The sequence below is a fragment of the Rhea pennata genome, chromosome 9, assembly GCF_028389875.1.
Source record: "Rhea pennata isolate bPtePen1 chromosome 9, bPtePen1.pri, whole genome shotgun sequence".
In the NCBI taxonomy this organism is placed as follows: domain Eukaryota; kingdom Metazoa; phylum Chordata; class Aves; order Rheiformes; family Rheidae; genus Rhea; species Rhea pennata.
The window spans coordinates 4,179,363-4,197,994 of NC_084671.1; the positions used below are offsets into that span (position 1 = coordinate 4,179,363).

General features: G+C 41.6%; 1 protein-coding gene across 2 annotated transcripts in view; it reads right to left on the bottom strand.

Annotated features, from left to right (window-relative positions):
- Nucleotides 1–18,632, bottom strand: part of SI (sucrase-isomaltase) — a 50,058-nt gene that overhangs the window by 14,277 nt on the left and 17,149 nt on the right. For both annotated transcript variants that reach the window (XM_062582307.1, XM_062582308.1), the window contains 18 exons: nucleotides 18,189–18,273; nucleotides 16,683–16,800; nucleotides 15,736–15,907; nucleotides 14,743–14,859; nucleotides 14,032–14,186; nucleotides 13,346–13,430; nucleotides 12,169–12,225; nucleotides 11,555–11,679; nucleotides 11,069–11,157; nucleotides 8,214–8,263; nucleotides 6,971–7,141; nucleotides 5,908–6,057; nucleotides 4,150–4,359; nucleotides 3,042–3,196; nucleotides 1,649–1,817; nucleotides 527–623; nucleotides 289–401; nucleotides 71–196 (listed from right to left, as the gene is read on the bottom strand). In XM_062582307.1, coding sequence (XP_062438291.1) covers nucleotides 71–196; nucleotides 289–401; nucleotides 527–623; nucleotides 1,649–1,817; nucleotides 3,042–3,196; nucleotides 4,150–4,359; nucleotides 5,908–6,057; nucleotides 6,971–7,141; nucleotides 8,214–8,263; nucleotides 11,069–11,157; nucleotides 11,555–11,679; nucleotides 12,169–12,225; nucleotides 13,346–13,430; nucleotides 14,032–14,186; nucleotides 14,743–14,859; nucleotides 15,736–15,907; nucleotides 16,683–16,800; nucleotides 18,189–18,273 — 2,244 coding nt within the window. The remainder of the gene's footprint in view (nucleotides 1–70; nucleotides 197–288; nucleotides 402–526; nucleotides 624–1,648; nucleotides 1,818–3,041; nucleotides 3,197–4,149; nucleotides 4,360–5,907; nucleotides 6,058–6,970; nucleotides 7,142–8,213; nucleotides 8,264–11,068; nucleotides 11,158–11,554; nucleotides 11,680–12,168; nucleotides 12,226–13,345; nucleotides 13,431–14,031; nucleotides 14,187–14,742; nucleotides 14,860–15,735; nucleotides 15,908–16,682; nucleotides 16,801–18,188; nucleotides 18,274–18,632) is intronic.

Here is an 18,632-nt window from a genome sequence, read left to right on the forward strand (position 1 = left end):
ATGCTTTCAGTTAATACTCTGCAGCCAGAGATTCAAGCATCAGCGCAAACTTTAGCTGCTACCAGCGTACATGGGGAATGCCGGCTGCCTTCATTGCCGCCACCAGCTCGGCGATCTCCGAGTCGTTTCTGTACCCGTAGCGGCACAGCTGGAAGCCCAAGGACCAGTAGGGTGGCATGACCGGTCGGCCGATCAGCTGCAAATAAGAAGGAATACTTGTAGCAAATAGAAAACAAAATAAAAAAAAAAAAAGCCCGGTTTCAGTTTGTAATAGAACAACAGTCCTACTGCGGTGTATTCCTGCACCACGCTCTCCGGCGTCGGGCCCAGAACCATGTAGAAGTCCAGGATCCCTCCGATCGTGCGGTAGGTCAGGGCCGGAGTGGGCTGGAACGTCACGTCTGGGAAGGGGCAGGCAAAACGAGGAAATGAGCGCCCGGACACGCTGCCACGGCGCAAAGCTCAGCGTAGAGCTGACACAAGCTGGGAAAATGGAGTGGAGTTTTTTTTTTTTTTTTTTCCTTACCCATCGCATTGCTGTTCAGCAGGAGAACTCCATGGGCATTGCCATCTTCCTCAAGAGCCATGTAAAACGGATGAAAACCATAGGAATTCATCTTGTACTGCAAAAGAAATATGTCGTGAGCATTCCCTCCTTTACATCCGCTAATAACGTTAATAAAGGGTCAGACAACTGCCACGCAAAAAGTTCGGCATCACACTGTGGGTAAATACTAGCATTCCCACCAAAGATCCTTTTCAGCTTCATATTTTGAGGTCTGTCTTGTTCAGACAGCTCCAGGGGGAAGGAAAGAAAATGCACTGCAGTCTTTGAAAGTTGCTTTCTTGGGACAAAACTTCCCCTTCTTTTCAAGCAGTAGCAAAGTCAGTACGGTTGAGGCATGCTGATGACATTCAGTGATTTTTCATTTGCTCAAAGACGTATCAGAACTTACTTAAACTGGAAATTGTAACTGTAATAAACAGCCACTATTTTATTGGTAATCCCCTGCAAATTGCAGAGATGTATTGTCTTGTAGAAAATAACACAAGCATACACATAGACATAAGATGTCTGATTTACCTCGGTAAGTACTAATTTGATCCCTAAATTGTGAGTTTTCCTGACTCACACCTAGCTTTCAGATTAATTGGCGGAAAAGCATAAAAAAGCAGCAACGAACTGTTTTTTCTGGGCCATTTGTTGTCACCTGATGTCTGACTCAGACCCTGAGCTCCGCACTGGTCTTCAGGGTCACAAATTAAAAACAGGCTTAGAGAAGACCATTGCCATGGAGACAGTGGACAATCCGGATAAACTGTAAGCCTCAACAGATATGACCAAAGCCAATAAACGTGTCCAGTGCCAGCTGACTTTAAATTTCTGCTGAACACCCATGTTGATTAGGTTCATTTTTCACTAACACCAGGCCCGGTACTCATAGGAGAGGACTAAAAAGCCACAAGAGCTGTGTGGGGTCTTTATGGTCGGGAAACATGAATGGTGTCAAGGTCTGAGCTATGGGCCACAGACAAGTTTTGGCTTGGACAACAGATCAGTATCATACAGGTTGATACGAAGCAAAAAGAAGCCAAATAGAGAGAGAGAGAGGAAAAAAAAAAGAAATCTAGCGTTGTTTTCACTTACAGCGGGAGCCTGGTCTCTCGTGAATAACCCCCAGGTATGCCAGCTCATGTTACGCCGAAACATGGTATGTTCGGTCTCACCAAAGCCATATATATATTGCGATGCCAAGCGGGTAGAAATCTGGATGAACATGTCACTGAACGTGAAGGTGGGTAGCTGAGAATCCCAGCTGAATCGGAGGAGGAAAATGGAAACAAGCATATACCAGTTTTCATCGCAATGTTTACCTGATAGTCACTTTTTTGAAACTACTCCTGTTTTTCCTTCTCAGTCCTTCCCTCGAGTCAATACTCTCATAGGTGTGGAATGGCCTAGCAAACCCTGCTGGCCCAAGGTCTAGCACTTGCTAGGAAAGCTAGCATGGGAAGGATGCAAAAATTCATCTTATGTCATTTAAACGTAATTCACAAGAAATTTGTTTGACATGAAATGGTTATGACCTGGATGAGGGGACAGAGTGCCTCCTCAGCAAGTTTGCTGATGATACCAAGCTGGGAGGAGCGGCTGACACACCTGAGGGCTGTGCTGCCATTCGGAGAGACCTGGACAGGCTGGAGGGCTGGGTGGAGAGGAACCTCCTGAGGTTCAACAAGGGCAAGTGCAGAGTCCTGCACCTAGGGAGAAATAACCTGAGGCACCAGGACAAGCTGGGGACTGACCTGCTGGAGAGCAGCTCTGCAGAGAAGGACCTGGGAGTGCTGGTGGATGACAAGTTGACCATGAGCCAGCAATGTGCCCTTGTGGCCAAGAAGGCCAATGGTCTCCCGGGATGCATTGGGAAGAGTGTTGCCAGTGGGTCGAGGGAGGTGATCCTGCTCCTCTGCTCTGCCCTGCTGAGGCCTCATCTCAAGTCCTGTGTCCAGTTCTGGGCTCCCCAGGACGAGAGAGACATGGAGCTACTGGGGAGAGTCCAGCATAGGGCTACGAGGATGATCAGAGGGCTGGAGCATCTGCCCTACGAGGAACTGCTGCGAGAGCTGGGCCTCTTCAGCCTGGGGAAGAGCAGACTGAGGGGGGATCTGATCAGTGTGTACAAGTACCTGAAGGGAGGGTGTCAAGGGGACGGGGCCAAACTCTTTTCAGTTGTCCCGTGTGACAGGACAAGAGGCAATGGGCAGAAACTGAAGCACAGGAAGTTCTGCCTGACTGGGAGGGGGAATTTCTTCCCTGTGAGAGAGACGGAGGCCTGGACCAGGTTGTCCAGAGAGGTTGTGGAGTCTCCTTCTCTGGGGATCTTCAAGGCCCGCCTGGATGCAACTCTGTCTAACCTGCTCTAGGTGACCCTGCTGAGCGGGGAGGTTGGACCAGATGATCTCCAGAGGTCCCTGCCAACCTTACTGATTCTGTGATTGTATGAAAACAGCCATTGAAAAATCAGTGAAATGGGGCTTACATAACCGTCCCTGTGCTTTTGCGCCGAATCTGTATCCCAAAGGGTTTTCTCTGAACAGAGACGTCGTAGAGTCGCTCCTCAGCGGTGCTCGTCGGGGCGCTGGGGAGGTTGAGCGGGACTGGAACCTCGTATCGTTTGTTTTGGTAATCATAAATCTGTGAGTGGAAAATTCATCCATTTCAATGCACATCTACAAGCACGTAGCTTGCACTAGCAGTAGTTACATTTTCAAGACTTCAAGATAAAAATAGTTTAAGCACTGTTTATTGCATTTGTTATAGACTGACAGAAACACTCCTGTAGTCTGGCACACTCCAGGTCTGACACAGAGAATTGTTTGAAATGTTACCGGTGATGACACAAATCTGATTGATTAGCTAAAATGAATACAGAAAATCATTGAATAAATTTGACTGCATATTAAAAAAAATACTCATCACAGCATTCTCAAATTCCTTCAAAATAATTTGGGTTGGAAAAAAAGAAAAAAAATGTATGGATTTATTCTGGCTCGGGAACGGCTTGTTTAATTATTTAAATATACTGATTTCTGTATGTGTACATTTATGTATGATTCATCTTTTAGCCAACTTTCAGAGACTATTTTTAAAGTTTTCTGTATTCTGTAAGTTGATACAAGGTAATTTAAGACTTGATGCTTGATCATTTTAATAATGCATCCAATTCATTATAATATTGTTAAAAATATAGTAATAAATTATAGTCTAAACAATAACTTATTAAAAATTTTATAATGTATGTAGAATGATTAAATGACAGTTAACATTATAATTATAACATGTAGTGATAATTGCACCTGTATACTAATAAAATGTTTTTAGTTCCAGAGTTTCTGACTGACGTTACATGTATGTATTGACCTTTGATTCATTAACGACATTGTAAAACCTAGGACAAAATTCTAGGACAAGAGAGATTCGGCCTAAGAGCAGTAACAACTATTTGGTTAGAAGAAGAAACCTGTTCAGGCCAAAGTGCCGCTCTTCATGTAGTACAAGCTTGACTAAAACGCATGTGATTTCCATAAATAAAACTATTTTGACCAGTAAGGCACTATAAACGCCTAGGAACCCGCGCGTGGCAGCACCTTGAATTGCAGCATGTTGTTGTGATGATATTTCACCTCCAGGCGAAGGGTACCGATCGGCAGGGTGGAGTTCTCGTAAGCCCTGGTGCTGCCGCTGCTGAGGACGAGGTTAGCTGCCAGACCATCCGTGCTGTACTCCACTTGCTCGACGGCGTACGCGTTGTCGGCGCTGTAGTAGCAGGGTGGAATATCCGCGTCCGAGGTGACTTCCTGCAGGGGAAATTGGTGGCGGGTTAGTGTCTTCTGCAGCCGTCAGCAGGCATTCCAGAATTTGTATTTTACGGCTATTTAAGGTAAAGATTTGTGGGGGGAAAAAAAAACAAAAAAAACTTAATGCTATTTGTGAGCGGTAACGCAGCAGTACTGAACCCACCGATCTCTGTGCCCACGGCGGTATAATCAAACAGTTCAGTCAAGGCTACACGTATAGTTCAGCTGGGAAACGGGATCCTCACACCAGGCTGATTGATTTCCGCTCCCTATAACCATGATCTTCAGCTCAACGCCACTCAAAAAAATCTTTAGGCATGGTCCGCCAGCGTCCTAAAACTTCTCCCCTCCTAATCTCATAGTTCTCTGGCCTTTTGGATGTGCCTCGAACCCATTAGATATTCAGGCAGTATCAGATGAGAGCTTTTCATCAGCTCTTATATATCTTTATTAATATGAAAATACACATTTAAAAATGGGTTGAAATATCTGTTGAGAATTACATCCTATTTATCTAAGATCTCCTGACAGCAAGATCAAAATTGCTTTCAGCTTCTTGCTGTAATTGAACATAAACAACCAGTTATTCTGTGAGCAGAGGTAGGTTAATGGATTAGCCTTCCACCTCTGGATGCTCACCATCAATCCTGTCTAGTTGCCTGCTAATCACAGCTTCATTCCTACTGAATATTTATTCATCTGTTATCACCAAATTCAAAGCATCTTTCAACTTGAGTAAAATACATCCAGCCCATAACTTGGCCAGTGTTTGATTTCACGTGAAGAGCCGTTTCCAAATATCCAAAATTATGAAAATATTTCTAATAGTACAATACATATAGGAAAGTGCAGCAATCATTTCAGCTGTTGTTGTTTCACGAGTGGCTAACAGAGGATTTTGGACTTCTTACCCAGGTTCTAAGCTTTGAAATTTAGATTTCTATAATCATGAAGTAATGCAATGTGGAGGGAGGGGCCCTCTGAAGTTGATGCTTTCCAGGGCTCTTTGCTCACTTATGGTTATAGCCCTATGCTATCCAGAAACAAAAATATATCATAACGAACTTCACATCAGGTCTGATGGTCTGGATATAGCTCATAGACGGAGATACAAGCAATTAAATTCATATGTGGGTGAATATTTCCCCGGGGTTCAAGAGTTTCTTGTCTAACTGTGATACAGAGGGATCAGCTTTAATAAAAGTGTGTTTTAGTGAGCATGAATGTGAGAGGAAGTGGCGAAGCAAAAGAGTTGTTTGAAGACAGTGATCTCAAGTCTATTCTACCTCTTATAACTCTAGTATTTTCTATTACTGTCTTACAAAAAAACCCACATTCTTGCTCTATTCTTAATGCACTTTGGATGAACCTAAGCTGCTGCGAACTGCCTCAGTTTCAATGAGGCAAACAAAATCTGCTAATGCAGGGTAGAGAGTCCTCCTCCTCGCTTTAAAGGAGATGAACCTCCAGACCACCTTTTTCACCGTAACAAATCCCAAAGAAAGCTGTGATTCCTAAACTCCTCCGTTCTGCTTCGGTTTTGCTTACGCTCCAGACGCAGCCGAGCTGCTCGCACTGCTCCTTGGTTGCGTTAGGGCTGGGGTAGCAGTCATATCTTTCGTTGGCGCTGGCTTCTTGATTCCATTGTAGCTTGTAGGACCTTCCCAGCTGCAGCTGAAGCCCTGTTATACGAGCGACCTGCAAACATTAAACATTCAGCGGTTATTAAACCCTGCTTCCCGTCAGTCTGTCCTTCAGTCTGCAGAGACGCAGGTCCTCAGGGACAATAAAATTTTCCCACATGGCAACTCACAAAAAGGCGTCCTGGGATATTTAATGTATTCTCATTTTTACAAATTTGTGAACTGAAATTCTTGCACATAAGATCTGAAAAAATTAAGAACTTAAAATACGTAGCTGATCCCACGACTCCCTTGGAAGGACACAAGGAATGAAGGTAAGTGCACACCTCCTTAGCCTTTTTAACCTCAGCTTAAATGTAAGTAAGTGGTCAGAAAAGGTTTAAATATTTTGATGCTGATTCAGTAACTGAGGTAACAGGTAGTTCAGTCGGTTATAATAATTAAAGATAGTGCATAATGCAAGCTCCAAGCACTATCTTTATAGTGTGGTTTATGAAAATTTCCCACCTGCAGCAGCTTTTGCCTGCTTGGCACATAGGTCCATGAGGCTGCTGCCGCTCTGTATTCACCCTGAGAAATGAGGTATGAACTAAGAAATGAGGTTTAAAAGCCTACACTTGATTTTGTTTTACAATCAATGCTCAAAGTAGTATTTAAAATGTAAATATTCTTTACCCTCCTTCAACATCACATAAAATCATAAATCTCTTCCTCCCCTTGCAAGTCCAATGCAGCTACCTGAATAAGCACCTAAGCAAACCTCGTGGTGCGCTGAGTGTCTCAGAGCAAAACTGAGATGTTCGGGCTAGACAGCGAGGTGAAGGCAACTGCACTTTTATTCCGTAATAAAATACACGGCATATGCTGCGGGATCCACCACCGTGCTGAGTGTTATCCTTTGCAATATACAAAATGAAGATGATCCAGCTCCAAAGATGCTCTGCTTCAGGTTTGCTATTTGTATGTACCTTGGCTGAAGGATCGTAGCTGATATTGTGAGAAGAGCTTTGCACAACATTGTCCAGAGTCACGGTGACTTGCGTCGGTTCCAGGAGCAACCCCAATATTCTGATTTCTTCAAACTTCAAGTTGTTTGGGTCAGTGTAACCGTTGTTTATAACATTCATTTGTAGGCTGTTCTGAAAAAAAAATATAATAATCACATTATATCACCTAAAATTAAAAAAAAAAAAAAAACATTTTTCTAATTAATTCTTAACAGTGTAGTACAAAGTAAGCCAACACCCTTTCCTTGCTGTGTTGGTTGTTGCCCTGCTTGTTGCTGTCACTTAAATGACAGAACCACACCTGCTTCCTTATTTATACCGTGATTCATACTGGTGTTTCAGGCTCCTTTTTGGGCTCGTTTGGGCAGTAGGAGAGGGCGGCGGGGTGCCAGGACACTGCCCTCCCACAAGCTTCCCCGGCAGAGCGGGCCGACCTTGCGGGCTCTAACGGGCGAAAGTTTACTTTCACTTTTCCTCCTTTCACATCCCTCCTGCCGCCCATGTGAAAATCAACGTTAAGTTGTGACGGTCCTGTTTCTATTCCCGTGTTTCCCTTTCCATGCCCCTCTGCTTTCTCTCTCAGTGTTTGCCCTGGTATTTCATGGCGAGGGAAAAGAACCCTTTTAGCAGATATTATTATTATTATATTAAAAATATTGGAATCCTTATAGTGTGAAATCTCCAGGAATATTGAATAGAAAAGCCAGTTGGACTTTACCCTGCTCTGTATAGGCAATTGCAGTAAAAACAAAACACAACGTGAAGCGGATTCAGACATTTTCTCGCTTAGATCTTCCTCTCACTCTTTGGAGACATTCAGCTCAATTTTTACAATATACAAGGAATTTTTTCAGTTTGAGACTCGCAAACGCAACATTCCTCTCCGTTCTTACTCTGCTTTAACTGCCACTGATGCTTTACAGTTCTCTTGCTCAGTAAACATTGCTGCCGAGTTTATTTTGTGCAAGAAAACGGGGGTTCTTTTGTTAATAAATTAATCAGGAGAAGAAAAGCCAAGTGTAAGATTTACATCACAGTTAAATGACAACATTGCTAAATGACAGCATTGCTAAATGACAATATTTTGAGAAAGATGCTTCTCTAGCTTTGTCAAACACTTTGCTTCTAAGTAAACATTACAGGCGATTAAGGACTGAGAAGAGAAATTGGAGATGGAAATAAGATCCTTTAAACAAGTACTTACATTGGAAACTATAAACTCGTAGTAAATGTAGACTTTATTTTCAACAGTACCTAAAATATGAAGAAAGAAATTACACTGGCAGTACAAAACTAAGAAAGTATTAAAAGCAAGACTGTGTCACTATCAAGACCAATAAATTGCTAATTATTATCATTATTACATTCAGAAGGTGCAATGTATTAATTGCACATATTACAATGTATTAATTTTTATTAAAATGTATTCATTTTTATTTTATTGTTATTCTGTCATGCCATTTCTTAAATGTAAATGCACATGCAGTGAAGTTAATCCTTTAAAACCTATTAAGTAAATTTCTTAATGCCAAAGTGAATTTAATATTAATAAACTATGTCATGGAACTATAAAAGAGGAAATAAACTCACCACTTGGAAAAGAAGAAACATAAAAGTTGACTCATAAACAGTCTGCTATTTTTTTTCCACATAAGAAAAGAAAAATATTGCTATTGCAAGCAAATTGTAAACTATTTCTTTGAGAAGACTATGACCTGTAAGTTTTGAGCAGCAAATAAAATCATAAGATGTTTTATTGTTTTGTTTCTCAACAGAAGTGAGTACAATAATGGCTTAGTTATTTTAGGCCTTGACAAAGGAGTCCATATACCTGTCATATCAGCAACCACCCAAGGCTTTCAATATTTATTGCTGCAATAATCAGCCAAATCACAACTCTATTTCTTTAAAGCATCCCAAAGTTTCACAAAATTTAAAAAGTTGAGGCTCGGAAGTTCTTGCCTGAGATATGATTGGTAAAAGTAAAATGAGAAAACAGGATTACGACAGACAGGCAGAGTGCATAAATTTTTCTAAGCTTTTTCTTTCTATTAAATCTAATATTACCATCATATTACTTCTCGAGCACAAGTAGTCTCACTTTTTGGCATTTTCTGTAGTTGTCCTCCTAACAGACTGCCCAGTGACCACCACCAAGGTCTTGCTCTGCAGCACCAGGCTGCAGAAACCCTTCAAACACCAGAGTTTTGAGTGGATATAAATGCCCTAGCAGGAGATGTCTCACTAGGAGTTTGGCATCTCGAGGAGACTTACAAGGGAAGCTCTGAGCTTTGGCAGAGGCAACAAAATAGTGACACATACATACATATATATAAATATGTTCATCAGCTGGCAAGTAGCAAGGGCAGTGGCAAGGTCTGCTATGCAATCAGCATTTTAATTTGTTCAAGGTTCATTATCTGCAGAACTTGTTTTCAGCCAAAAGTTGTGGTGTTTCAGAAGACAAAAGGTAAGCATACACTACATTCAGTTATCACTTAACCATGGACAGTGGTCAGATTAGTTTGCACGGGAAAATACCTGTCATCTTCTGAACAGCAATGGTAACATTACTTCGACTTCTTCTTTCTTTTATATATTTTTGATGTTGTGGTTTTTCCTATTTTCTAACCTACATTTTATTCCAGTATAGCTAAATAAAGCACAGATACTTTTCCAATTCATGGCAGCCAATGGATATGATAGTATATGAATTAGAGAAGATCAGGTCTACTTGAAATGCAATAGCATTAACGTGTATATGCCATAAACCAAAGCCCTTAGCTCTTAAAGTTATGGTTGGTTGCAAATAAAACAATAAAATCTGTCAAATACAAGTCCTGAAATCGTTTTTTTAATATAAGCTTGAGTGTTTTATAAAAGTTCTTCAAAAAATCATTTCAGATTAAATGTTTAAACTGCTTTCTGGCTTTTCTAAAAAATATAGATTAAAGGACAAAGGCTCCAAAAGCAGCCTACAGGATTTAAGTACCTCAAATCCTTTTAATTTAATGGAACCTCGATGCCTTACTAATTCCTCAGATATACTGCAGAAAATCCCACAGTTTAAGGTTTTTCATTTTCCGAAGTTTCCTTCATCTCAAGATTAAAATGATGAATTACACTATTTTTGTTTGCAAGTTTCTTCCATTGCTCTAGAAGTATCTCTGTTTTCCTTAGACATGCAGCATTCCAAAATATTCCAAATTTTCCTCACAACCCAAACTTAAATCTTTTTTTTTTTTTTTTTTTTTTCAGTTGGGTTGAACTGTTATAACCTTAATACTACACAACCCATTAGAAGAAGAGGTACGAGTTTTGAAAAACACTAGCGAGGAAGCGATACCAATCCCAGTTCGTCACAGGAGGTGAGGCTGAGAGCCTTTGGCATGGTCACAGTGAATGTTCTGGTGAGAAACAAGCTTTAATAAAAGGCGAAGTTGGCAACGTAACGAGTATCGCCGGCACACGCTCACTCGTGTACGCAGGCAGGGATATGCTGCGGGAACCAGATGACATAAAAATGTAGGCTTTGATACCACTGCTGTTGCGTTGACCCAACTTCTACTGATTTCACAAGAAACATAACTAATTTCTGCAAGTCCATAAGCAGTACCAGATATACTTAATGTACTAAAAATGTAATACTCATACATAAAACCTGAGTAGTTTTTCATCTTCTGCTAAATCTTAATGACACACTGCGGTTATGGGCACTCTTGCACCCACTGAAGCAGATCTGGATACATACACGAATATACATCAATCTCAGCAGTATGGTTTAACAGTCAGTGTGCCAGTGTACCCACTTTATCTATGTAAGGACACTGTGAAACCTGAACAAGGGAAAAAATCACCAAATTAAGAACCATTACATTTTTCTACTTAAAAGTGCTGAAAAAGTGAATGACATATGAACAAGTATTCATAATTTGTTACAAATTAAAATCAACATTCCCAGTGGCTTGCTCTTCCTCCATTAAATCAGCTGGACGATTAAAATCCATAAGTATTAATAGTTTGATTATCATACCTATCTCCCCATCGATAACTGCTCACCTGTGGATTCTCCGTCATCCCAGAACAAGTCCCCGGATGCTCTGTTATTGTCATCCAGGGCGATGATAAGTCCCATAGGATTCTTGCGGCTGTGAAAGGAAAGATTTATCCTAGACTTGTAAAAATACCTAGACAGTCTTAATACATCTTTCATGTTCTTATTAAAAATCTGAAGCTCAAATGAGTTGCAAGACTTGGAGAATTACTTTAGATTAGGCTTGATTGTCTTTCATTTTCATATAAACGGATTAAAATACCTGGGGAGTTTACAAAATGCTGTGCAAATAAACCTGTAGTTAATCATTAAACATGTTACATGTTCAGTCGTGGAAGCGATTTGTGACTCTCAGTTATTCCCAAGTTTTCAAGCGCAAATGCTAAATGCAACAGCCTGCTTCTGATTTGCAACCTGACAGTCCCGAGCCCGTTCTCGAAATCCCATTTCATTCCAATCTAGCCAGAAACACGCTTGGTCTTGAAGCTCACCTGGCGACCGTTGTGGTAGCTGGTTGTTGGAAAGGGAAAACGTAGCCTCCCCTCAAATGAAGTCCCAGTTTGTCTGCCGGCAGGTACATGTCAGCCCACTCTTTTCTCCACGATATTTTTGCCCCCTTATTAACACGAAGATAAGGGAGAAGGGGTATGGGGCATTACTCGCTGCTATGCTCTTAAAGCCAGAGTTTCGCCTTAATTCTTCCTTTTAAGCTGGGTAAATATCTATAATCCTGCTGGTGAAGATAAAACAAGACGGGCCCTTTCCACCCTTCTAAAGGGTCATCCCAGCAGTAGGGGTCTTATTTGCAGAAATGAGACTAGTAAGAGACAACTGGAAAGTCTCACGTGTTATTATCATTGTTATTAACAACAATTATTATATTTTGCTATTGCAAACATGACCTTTGCTTAAGTTTCCATGCCTCCCCGCCCCTGCATTGCTCCGGCCCTTTGGGACCGTTCGTTGATCCTGCCCTCACCCATCTCTCACCGTTTCCTTTACGTTAGCCCACAGGCTAAATCTGCCCCTGAACAGGGCTGACAACCCTATTTCTTCATGGAGACGTGTAGAAAACCGCACCGCACCATCCTTGGCATTTACTTACTGTCTCATATTCGTACCATACGGCGTCAGGGATGTATGCCTGGATCACATCCATGCCCTGGAAGGTGATCAAAGAAACAACCTTCGCGTTTGAAGACAAGTCAATGCAATTAAGAAAAAATGTCAAAAAATCGTAATAACACTTGCAATGAGAAGATTGAGACTTCTCATCCTTTTTTTCTTTGCTGGCTTTCTGCCACGTGCGCAGCCCAAAGTCACAACGCATCGCGCTCGCTCTGAGAGGATACTCATAAACATCACTAAATCATCTTCACTTCCACATCTTCTGGACTGGCCTGTTTCGGATACTTGCTTCCCATTCAAGTATTTAACAAATGTTTTGTGTTTCTGCATAGCATATGTGTTTCTGGAACTGACTATCATTATTTACAAAATTTTGCAACAGGAAAAACCATGATTTATTTGTTTTTCTTGCTTCACTAGAGATGAAGCGAAATGAAGTGAGAGAAGCTGCTTCTGAATGAAATTCAGAGATGATACAAAGTAGAATGAATCAGAATATCCCGCAGAAGAATTAGATTCCCTAGAGGACGTGAAAATAGAAATAGGATTTAATAGCACAAAGTGCAAGATTTTCCATTTGGATAGTGATAAAAATACTTTGTGGGCTCCCTCACTGGAAGCAACAAATGAAGAAAAGAAGATAGGCTTATTAGGAGCCCCAAGACAACTATAAGTCATGAATGTGATGCATCCATGAAAAATAAATATAATCTAAGGATATATCAAGAGAAATATTTCTGCTGGAGATAGAGCTATGTTAATGCTAATTAACAAGATCTCTAGGACCAGGGAGAATTTATTAGGCTCATCGGGGAAACGGAATATCCTATTTTTGCTGTTTGGCTCATTCAGCATAAGAAAAGGAGACAGAGCACAGTTTCCAGAGGAAATGTATGTATAGCAAGTAGAGGAACTATAGCCTTTAAACTGAATAATGCAACCACCCCAAGACCGAACGGCAGAGGCTGAAAATCATGTGCTTTTTAATTAAAGGAATAAAGGAATGGCAGGAACAGGGACCAGGAAATGCAACTTGTTAGGGATGTTATGCTGCAGTCGACAAGAAATAAAGAGCTGCAATGAGCAACTCATGGTGTCCCTGGTCCCTGTGAATTCGTTACGAGAGAGATAAATATGAAGATGGCCATAGCTACCTGCTCGAGCACAGCCGTGATGAGCAGCCCGGGACCCCACAGGAACTGCCTGTCAATGTCCCACGTTGCTTCGTCAGAGTAAAACCTAGACAAATGGGAAAGAAATAGCACTGACTGTTTTTATTAACTACACTGTCACGAGTAATCCTAATATTTCAAGGTACTGATGGTCTAGAATGGCTCCTGGAAAGCGCCATAGCACAACTGCGTGAGGTTATTGTTATCTGAGGCAACCTGCAGTTGAGATCGTAAGTTCACAGGCTTATTGGTTTAGTTAGGATTGATTTTATATATATATATATATATATATATATATATATATATATGTTTGTATGTAAGGGATTATACATACATGCAAGGGTTCAAGAGTTTCAGGCAAAGAATCATTAATTCCAAAATGCATGTCGTGATGGGGAATAGTTTCACTAACTGGCAAAGACACTTCACAGCACCTCTTGGAGTAACCGGCAGTAATACACGCACATGTGCAGAACTTACAGATGGTTTCTGATTACTCTTCGATTGCTTCAAAATGGTATTTCATGAACTTACAAGTTGTGCGTATATATTCCAGTGTGCACTGTCACAAGCTACATATGTGTTTGGATAGTTCCTAACAATGTTTAACTGGTCTGAATTTTGGATTTCTTGATAAAACCATTATGAAGCTGGATCAGTAAACTTACTCATGCAAAATCGGCCGTGTGACTGTGTCTCCTTGAGTGTGAGCTTTGTAAAAGAGCGTATACAGGTAGGGCAGCAGAGTATAGCGGATATTCAAGTAATGCTTTGAGGTTTTCACCAAAACCGAATCAGCCCCAAAGATGGCTGGATCCTGAGGCTGAAAATAAATATTAGAATATTATTGTCATCATGCAGAGGGAGTTTGGATGGTGCTATATGTAAAAAGTGGCCGCAGTCTCTGAGGAGCTGAAAGCTGATGGTGCACATCTGCACGGCATCTGCCTGGCACGGGGTGACCTGCGGTCTGGCCCACCAGAGCCACGGACCACCAGGTTGCTTTGGGGCACAGGTCCTTCCCTGCCCACACGCAGGGTGGCAGGTCAGGGCTCTCCCAGGTTGCATCCTAACGTGCACTCGGGATACCAGGGAAGGGGGCTCCCGAGGGTCGGGCCGGCGGGTCACGCGGCAGCGAGTGCTCGCCCTTCGCGGTGGACACAACCGACAGGCACAAAACTGTTCCGCAGAAAATGTACTCTCAAGTGCTTACAACTAACCCGATGAAGCTAAAATTTTTAGAGCTGGAATTTCGGAAAGAGTGTGTAAGTTTTTGCCAATTTCCAAGTAGTCAACTATGTAATTACTAGTAATACAGTGTTAAAGGGAACATGGTAGTATAATGCAAGACAAATTTTGTAACAGAAGGTAAAACTTACTATGTACAGTTCAGCGTTGTGATTCCTGCAAAATGGATAAAATGCTCCTACTTGCATCCACCGTCTGCAAAGTTCTTCTGTGGTATCATCAAAGAAACCGCAAATATCTGCCCCAATCTTAAAGTAAAACCAGAACATGTTGGATGGACGGTACATTGCTCCTCTGCGCTCTACACAGATCTTCAATTATTGATTTCTAGAGATTTCCTAATTCATCCTTAACTGCTAGCCAGGCTGGAAGAGCCATTCAACACATTTCTACCTTTCTTCTTTCAAATTTCTCATCCATAAGTAAATTTGCCTGCTGTATTTTTCTTTGATTGAATCTCTACCAGAATTACTGAAGTTTCTAAGCTATAATTTGAAGCAGAAGTAGCCAGGCAAATACCTATTTTCCCATAATGTAAAAGGTCTGCGAACGTTTTTACAGTCCATCATCTGCACTATACAATTAAGTTAATGCAAGTACGGGTTGCACAGAAAATTCAACTAACTACCATCTAACATTGCCCATTGCTCTTTCTTCTAAACCTTTATTCTCCTGTTTGGTGCTAATGAACATACAGTAGGAAAACAGTTTAAAAGTCATACAAATGCTCTTTTGTTTATACATGGGTGCTCCTATTAAGTCTGAAATGCAAAGGAAAAGACTGAAATATTCCACAACAGTCACTGATGAATAAAAAATACTAGCGGTAACAGGCAGCCTGGAATATATAAAATAGTACGACTGAGGTACACGTGCATCCTGCCATACACACGCACACCACACCCACAGAAATCAACGTAAGAAAGTGGCCTAAACCAAAAATCAATAATTACTGGGGAGAAAAATGTTAAAACTAGATCCTTAAAGGATATTAATTTATAGCTAAAAAGACAGTACGGTTATATAGATAGAATTTAATTAGATAATCAGATATTGCAGATGCAAAGAGTTTACGCTTATCCGTTTGTTCTGAAAGGATGCCACAAATCAGTATTATTTCTTACGTAGGGTATCCCAAAGAGGTTAAACTCCAGCATCCCGGGTATTGACCACCTCAGGTGATCCCAGACGGCCGCGTTGTCTCCCAGCCAGTGTCCCGCATACTTTCCCGACCCAGCGAAGGTGGACCGCGAGAGAAGGAAGCCCCGTTTTCCCGGAAACACGGTTTCAATGGCTCTGAAAGCGAAGCACAGCTGGAATTATGCAAAGGGAAAAAAGAAATCTCAGACACTAACGGTTTCATATAAGGCAAATTCATACCAACTAATTTACAATAATCCAAGGGACAGGGACTCCTTTACTGTTATCTGGGTGTCTTTTAACTAAGTTCATAATATTAATCCTATTTAATCTTACTAAACATTTCTGACTATTGGTGTTTGGCCCAGGGTTGTAATTAGTATATTTTACCATAGCTGAAACTTGAGACACCCAACAAGATGAAGACATTTTAAATGTTGTGATAGTCCCTAGCACTGTGCTAGCAGAGCTCTGAATCATTGCTTTATTTATTCTTCAATTTGCAGTAAAATTGATTTATACAGGTTTTCAAGTAGTTCGATTAGTTCAAAATTATTAAAACATAGCTGGCAGTTCACTACATCCTTAGACATAATTTTTGTATTAATTTTCTAATGCAAAGACAGTATCCTTACCATCCTTACTAGCTGAAATTTAGATAATAAAGCTTGGTATTCCTTTGAACTTTGCATGTAATAGGGTCACAGGCATTCTCATATGACTAGAGTTTTCTGCCTTGTTTGGTTATTTTGGATGCCCAGTTTCAGCGAATTCTGGGGTTGCAGAGAGACTGTTTTTTCAGGAGTGTGGTAACTCCTGCTGTCCAGGAAGCAGGACCCTTTAGAAGTGAAGTCTCTTGCTTTGTTTGAAGATGTGGCCGTACGCTCTCGTGTACCTTTTTTTTGCGAGGATGTTGGGGAGCACTGCTTACCGCTGGGTTGAGAGGGTCATGGAATAGCCGAAAAGGCTGTGGACGTCGTAATGTCTCCCCCACTTCTGCACTGCATCCATACAGATCGTCTTGGAAAACATGAGCCTGTCAAGAATATCTTCAATAAACGGAGACAGGTTTCAGTTTCCAAGTATATTTTGATTCCAAACATCCTGCAATCTTTTGTTTAAGGCACTTTCATGAAATTTAGGCCCTTTTTTGGCTTTTAGTATTTGCATGAAGCCCTCTCTGACTTGCACAAGGTCAAAATACCATTCACGTAACGCTACTATTGGTTGCCAGTTTTCTTCTTCTTTGCTCTCAAACTGAAGTTCCCTGCGCTGGAGCTTTCCCTGCCTCCTGGCAACCAGCCCACCAGCAGCAGCAGAATTCCCCCGTTCCCGCGCCCAGAAATGCACCTTTTCTAGCAGAGTGGATTTTAGCACACCCATGTCTGACGTGCTGCAATTTGCTCAGAGCATAAAATGATTAGCTCACGTACTATATCTTTGTCTAGGTGCGATTAAGCGGTAACCACAGGCTGCCGTGGATGCCAGCGCTTTCTGGCACCGCTCAGAGTAAATCTTAGCACAAATGGAGCTCGCCGCCGGCTCTGTCACGAGTCTGGCGTCGGCCTGGAAGCAAGGGCACGGCGTAAGCGGGCTCTAATTTCTCCGCCTTGGCTATTTACTCTGCTGTAAAGTAGCAGATCAAGGCTGCGAGGTCACCACTGAAGCACTCTTCCCTCTCCGTGGAGCTCCTCGGTGGGCACGTGAACGCCGAGAAGGCTCCCAAATGCTTTTTAGTATTTTTTTATTTTATTATGTTTCTTTATTTAAAGTTGCACCTTTCAGTCGACCAACAGGTAATCCCTTTCTAATTTCCTATCTTAAATACAGAACTGGAGGTGCTATAGCTGCAGCCTCGGACAGATGGGAACTTCTTGAATTCGAATCGCGCCTGCACGTCTGAGGTCAGGGGAAATTACATTTTTACTTCCAGATAAGTACTGGTCATAACTGACTGAAGTCATCCTCGTGCCAGCTGGATCCCTCATGCAAACCAGTCCACCCATGCAGGGAGGGGCTGCGTACCTACACCCTAAATTTCTGAATCATTTGATCTGCCAACTTCCTGGCAATGCTTAGTTAAAGCTATTACTTAATAAAAAAAAATCTGAATTCCATTTTAGCTCTGCATATATCTCTGAAACTGTTGATGCTGAAAGAAGATCAATATGTTATTAGACATAATTAAGGCAATGATAACATCCAGTAATAATTGGAAAGGGAAAGAAAAAGCCATTTATTCTCGTGAGTTACACAGCCCACGCTGCCGTCCAGGGCCCAGGCATGCTTGTATTTTCTGTCAACAGGAATAATCAAACCCCATCCATAAAACCTATATTAAAATCGTTTCTTATCCTTGTAGCTGGCAACACAGCAGTTCACAAATTTTTGGAGAAAAGATAGTATTTTGCTTCGTGGTTAGAGACCACGGACTTACTGGGCGTGAAGGGAGGGTAGTTTAAGTCGTTCTGCTCACAGCCACTTCTTGAGCCCTGAACAAAGCTGGACACTTCGTTCATATCCTGAAAAATGCAAGAAATCGTGTACAATAAAGTTTCCTCAAGCACGTTTCCTGACAGAACGTTATGTTTTATTCCTCAGAGCCTCTAAGGAATAACGAATTAGAAGTGCTACAGCGAGGCCAAGCGATACGACGCAGCGGCCGAGCTGCTCCGTCCCCACCCGGGGGTGGGGTTTTTCCCCTAGCTGTGGGGCAAAATTCCTATTTTCTTTCCCCAAAGGCATCTATTTTTAAGCAGAAGGAATTCTCGCCTGCTTTATCATGTTAACAGCAGATTACCTGATGCACCCTGGTGACTGTCAGCTACACATTGTAATTCCCTCATCAAACACAAAGTACCATGTTGGTTAAGCATCAAAA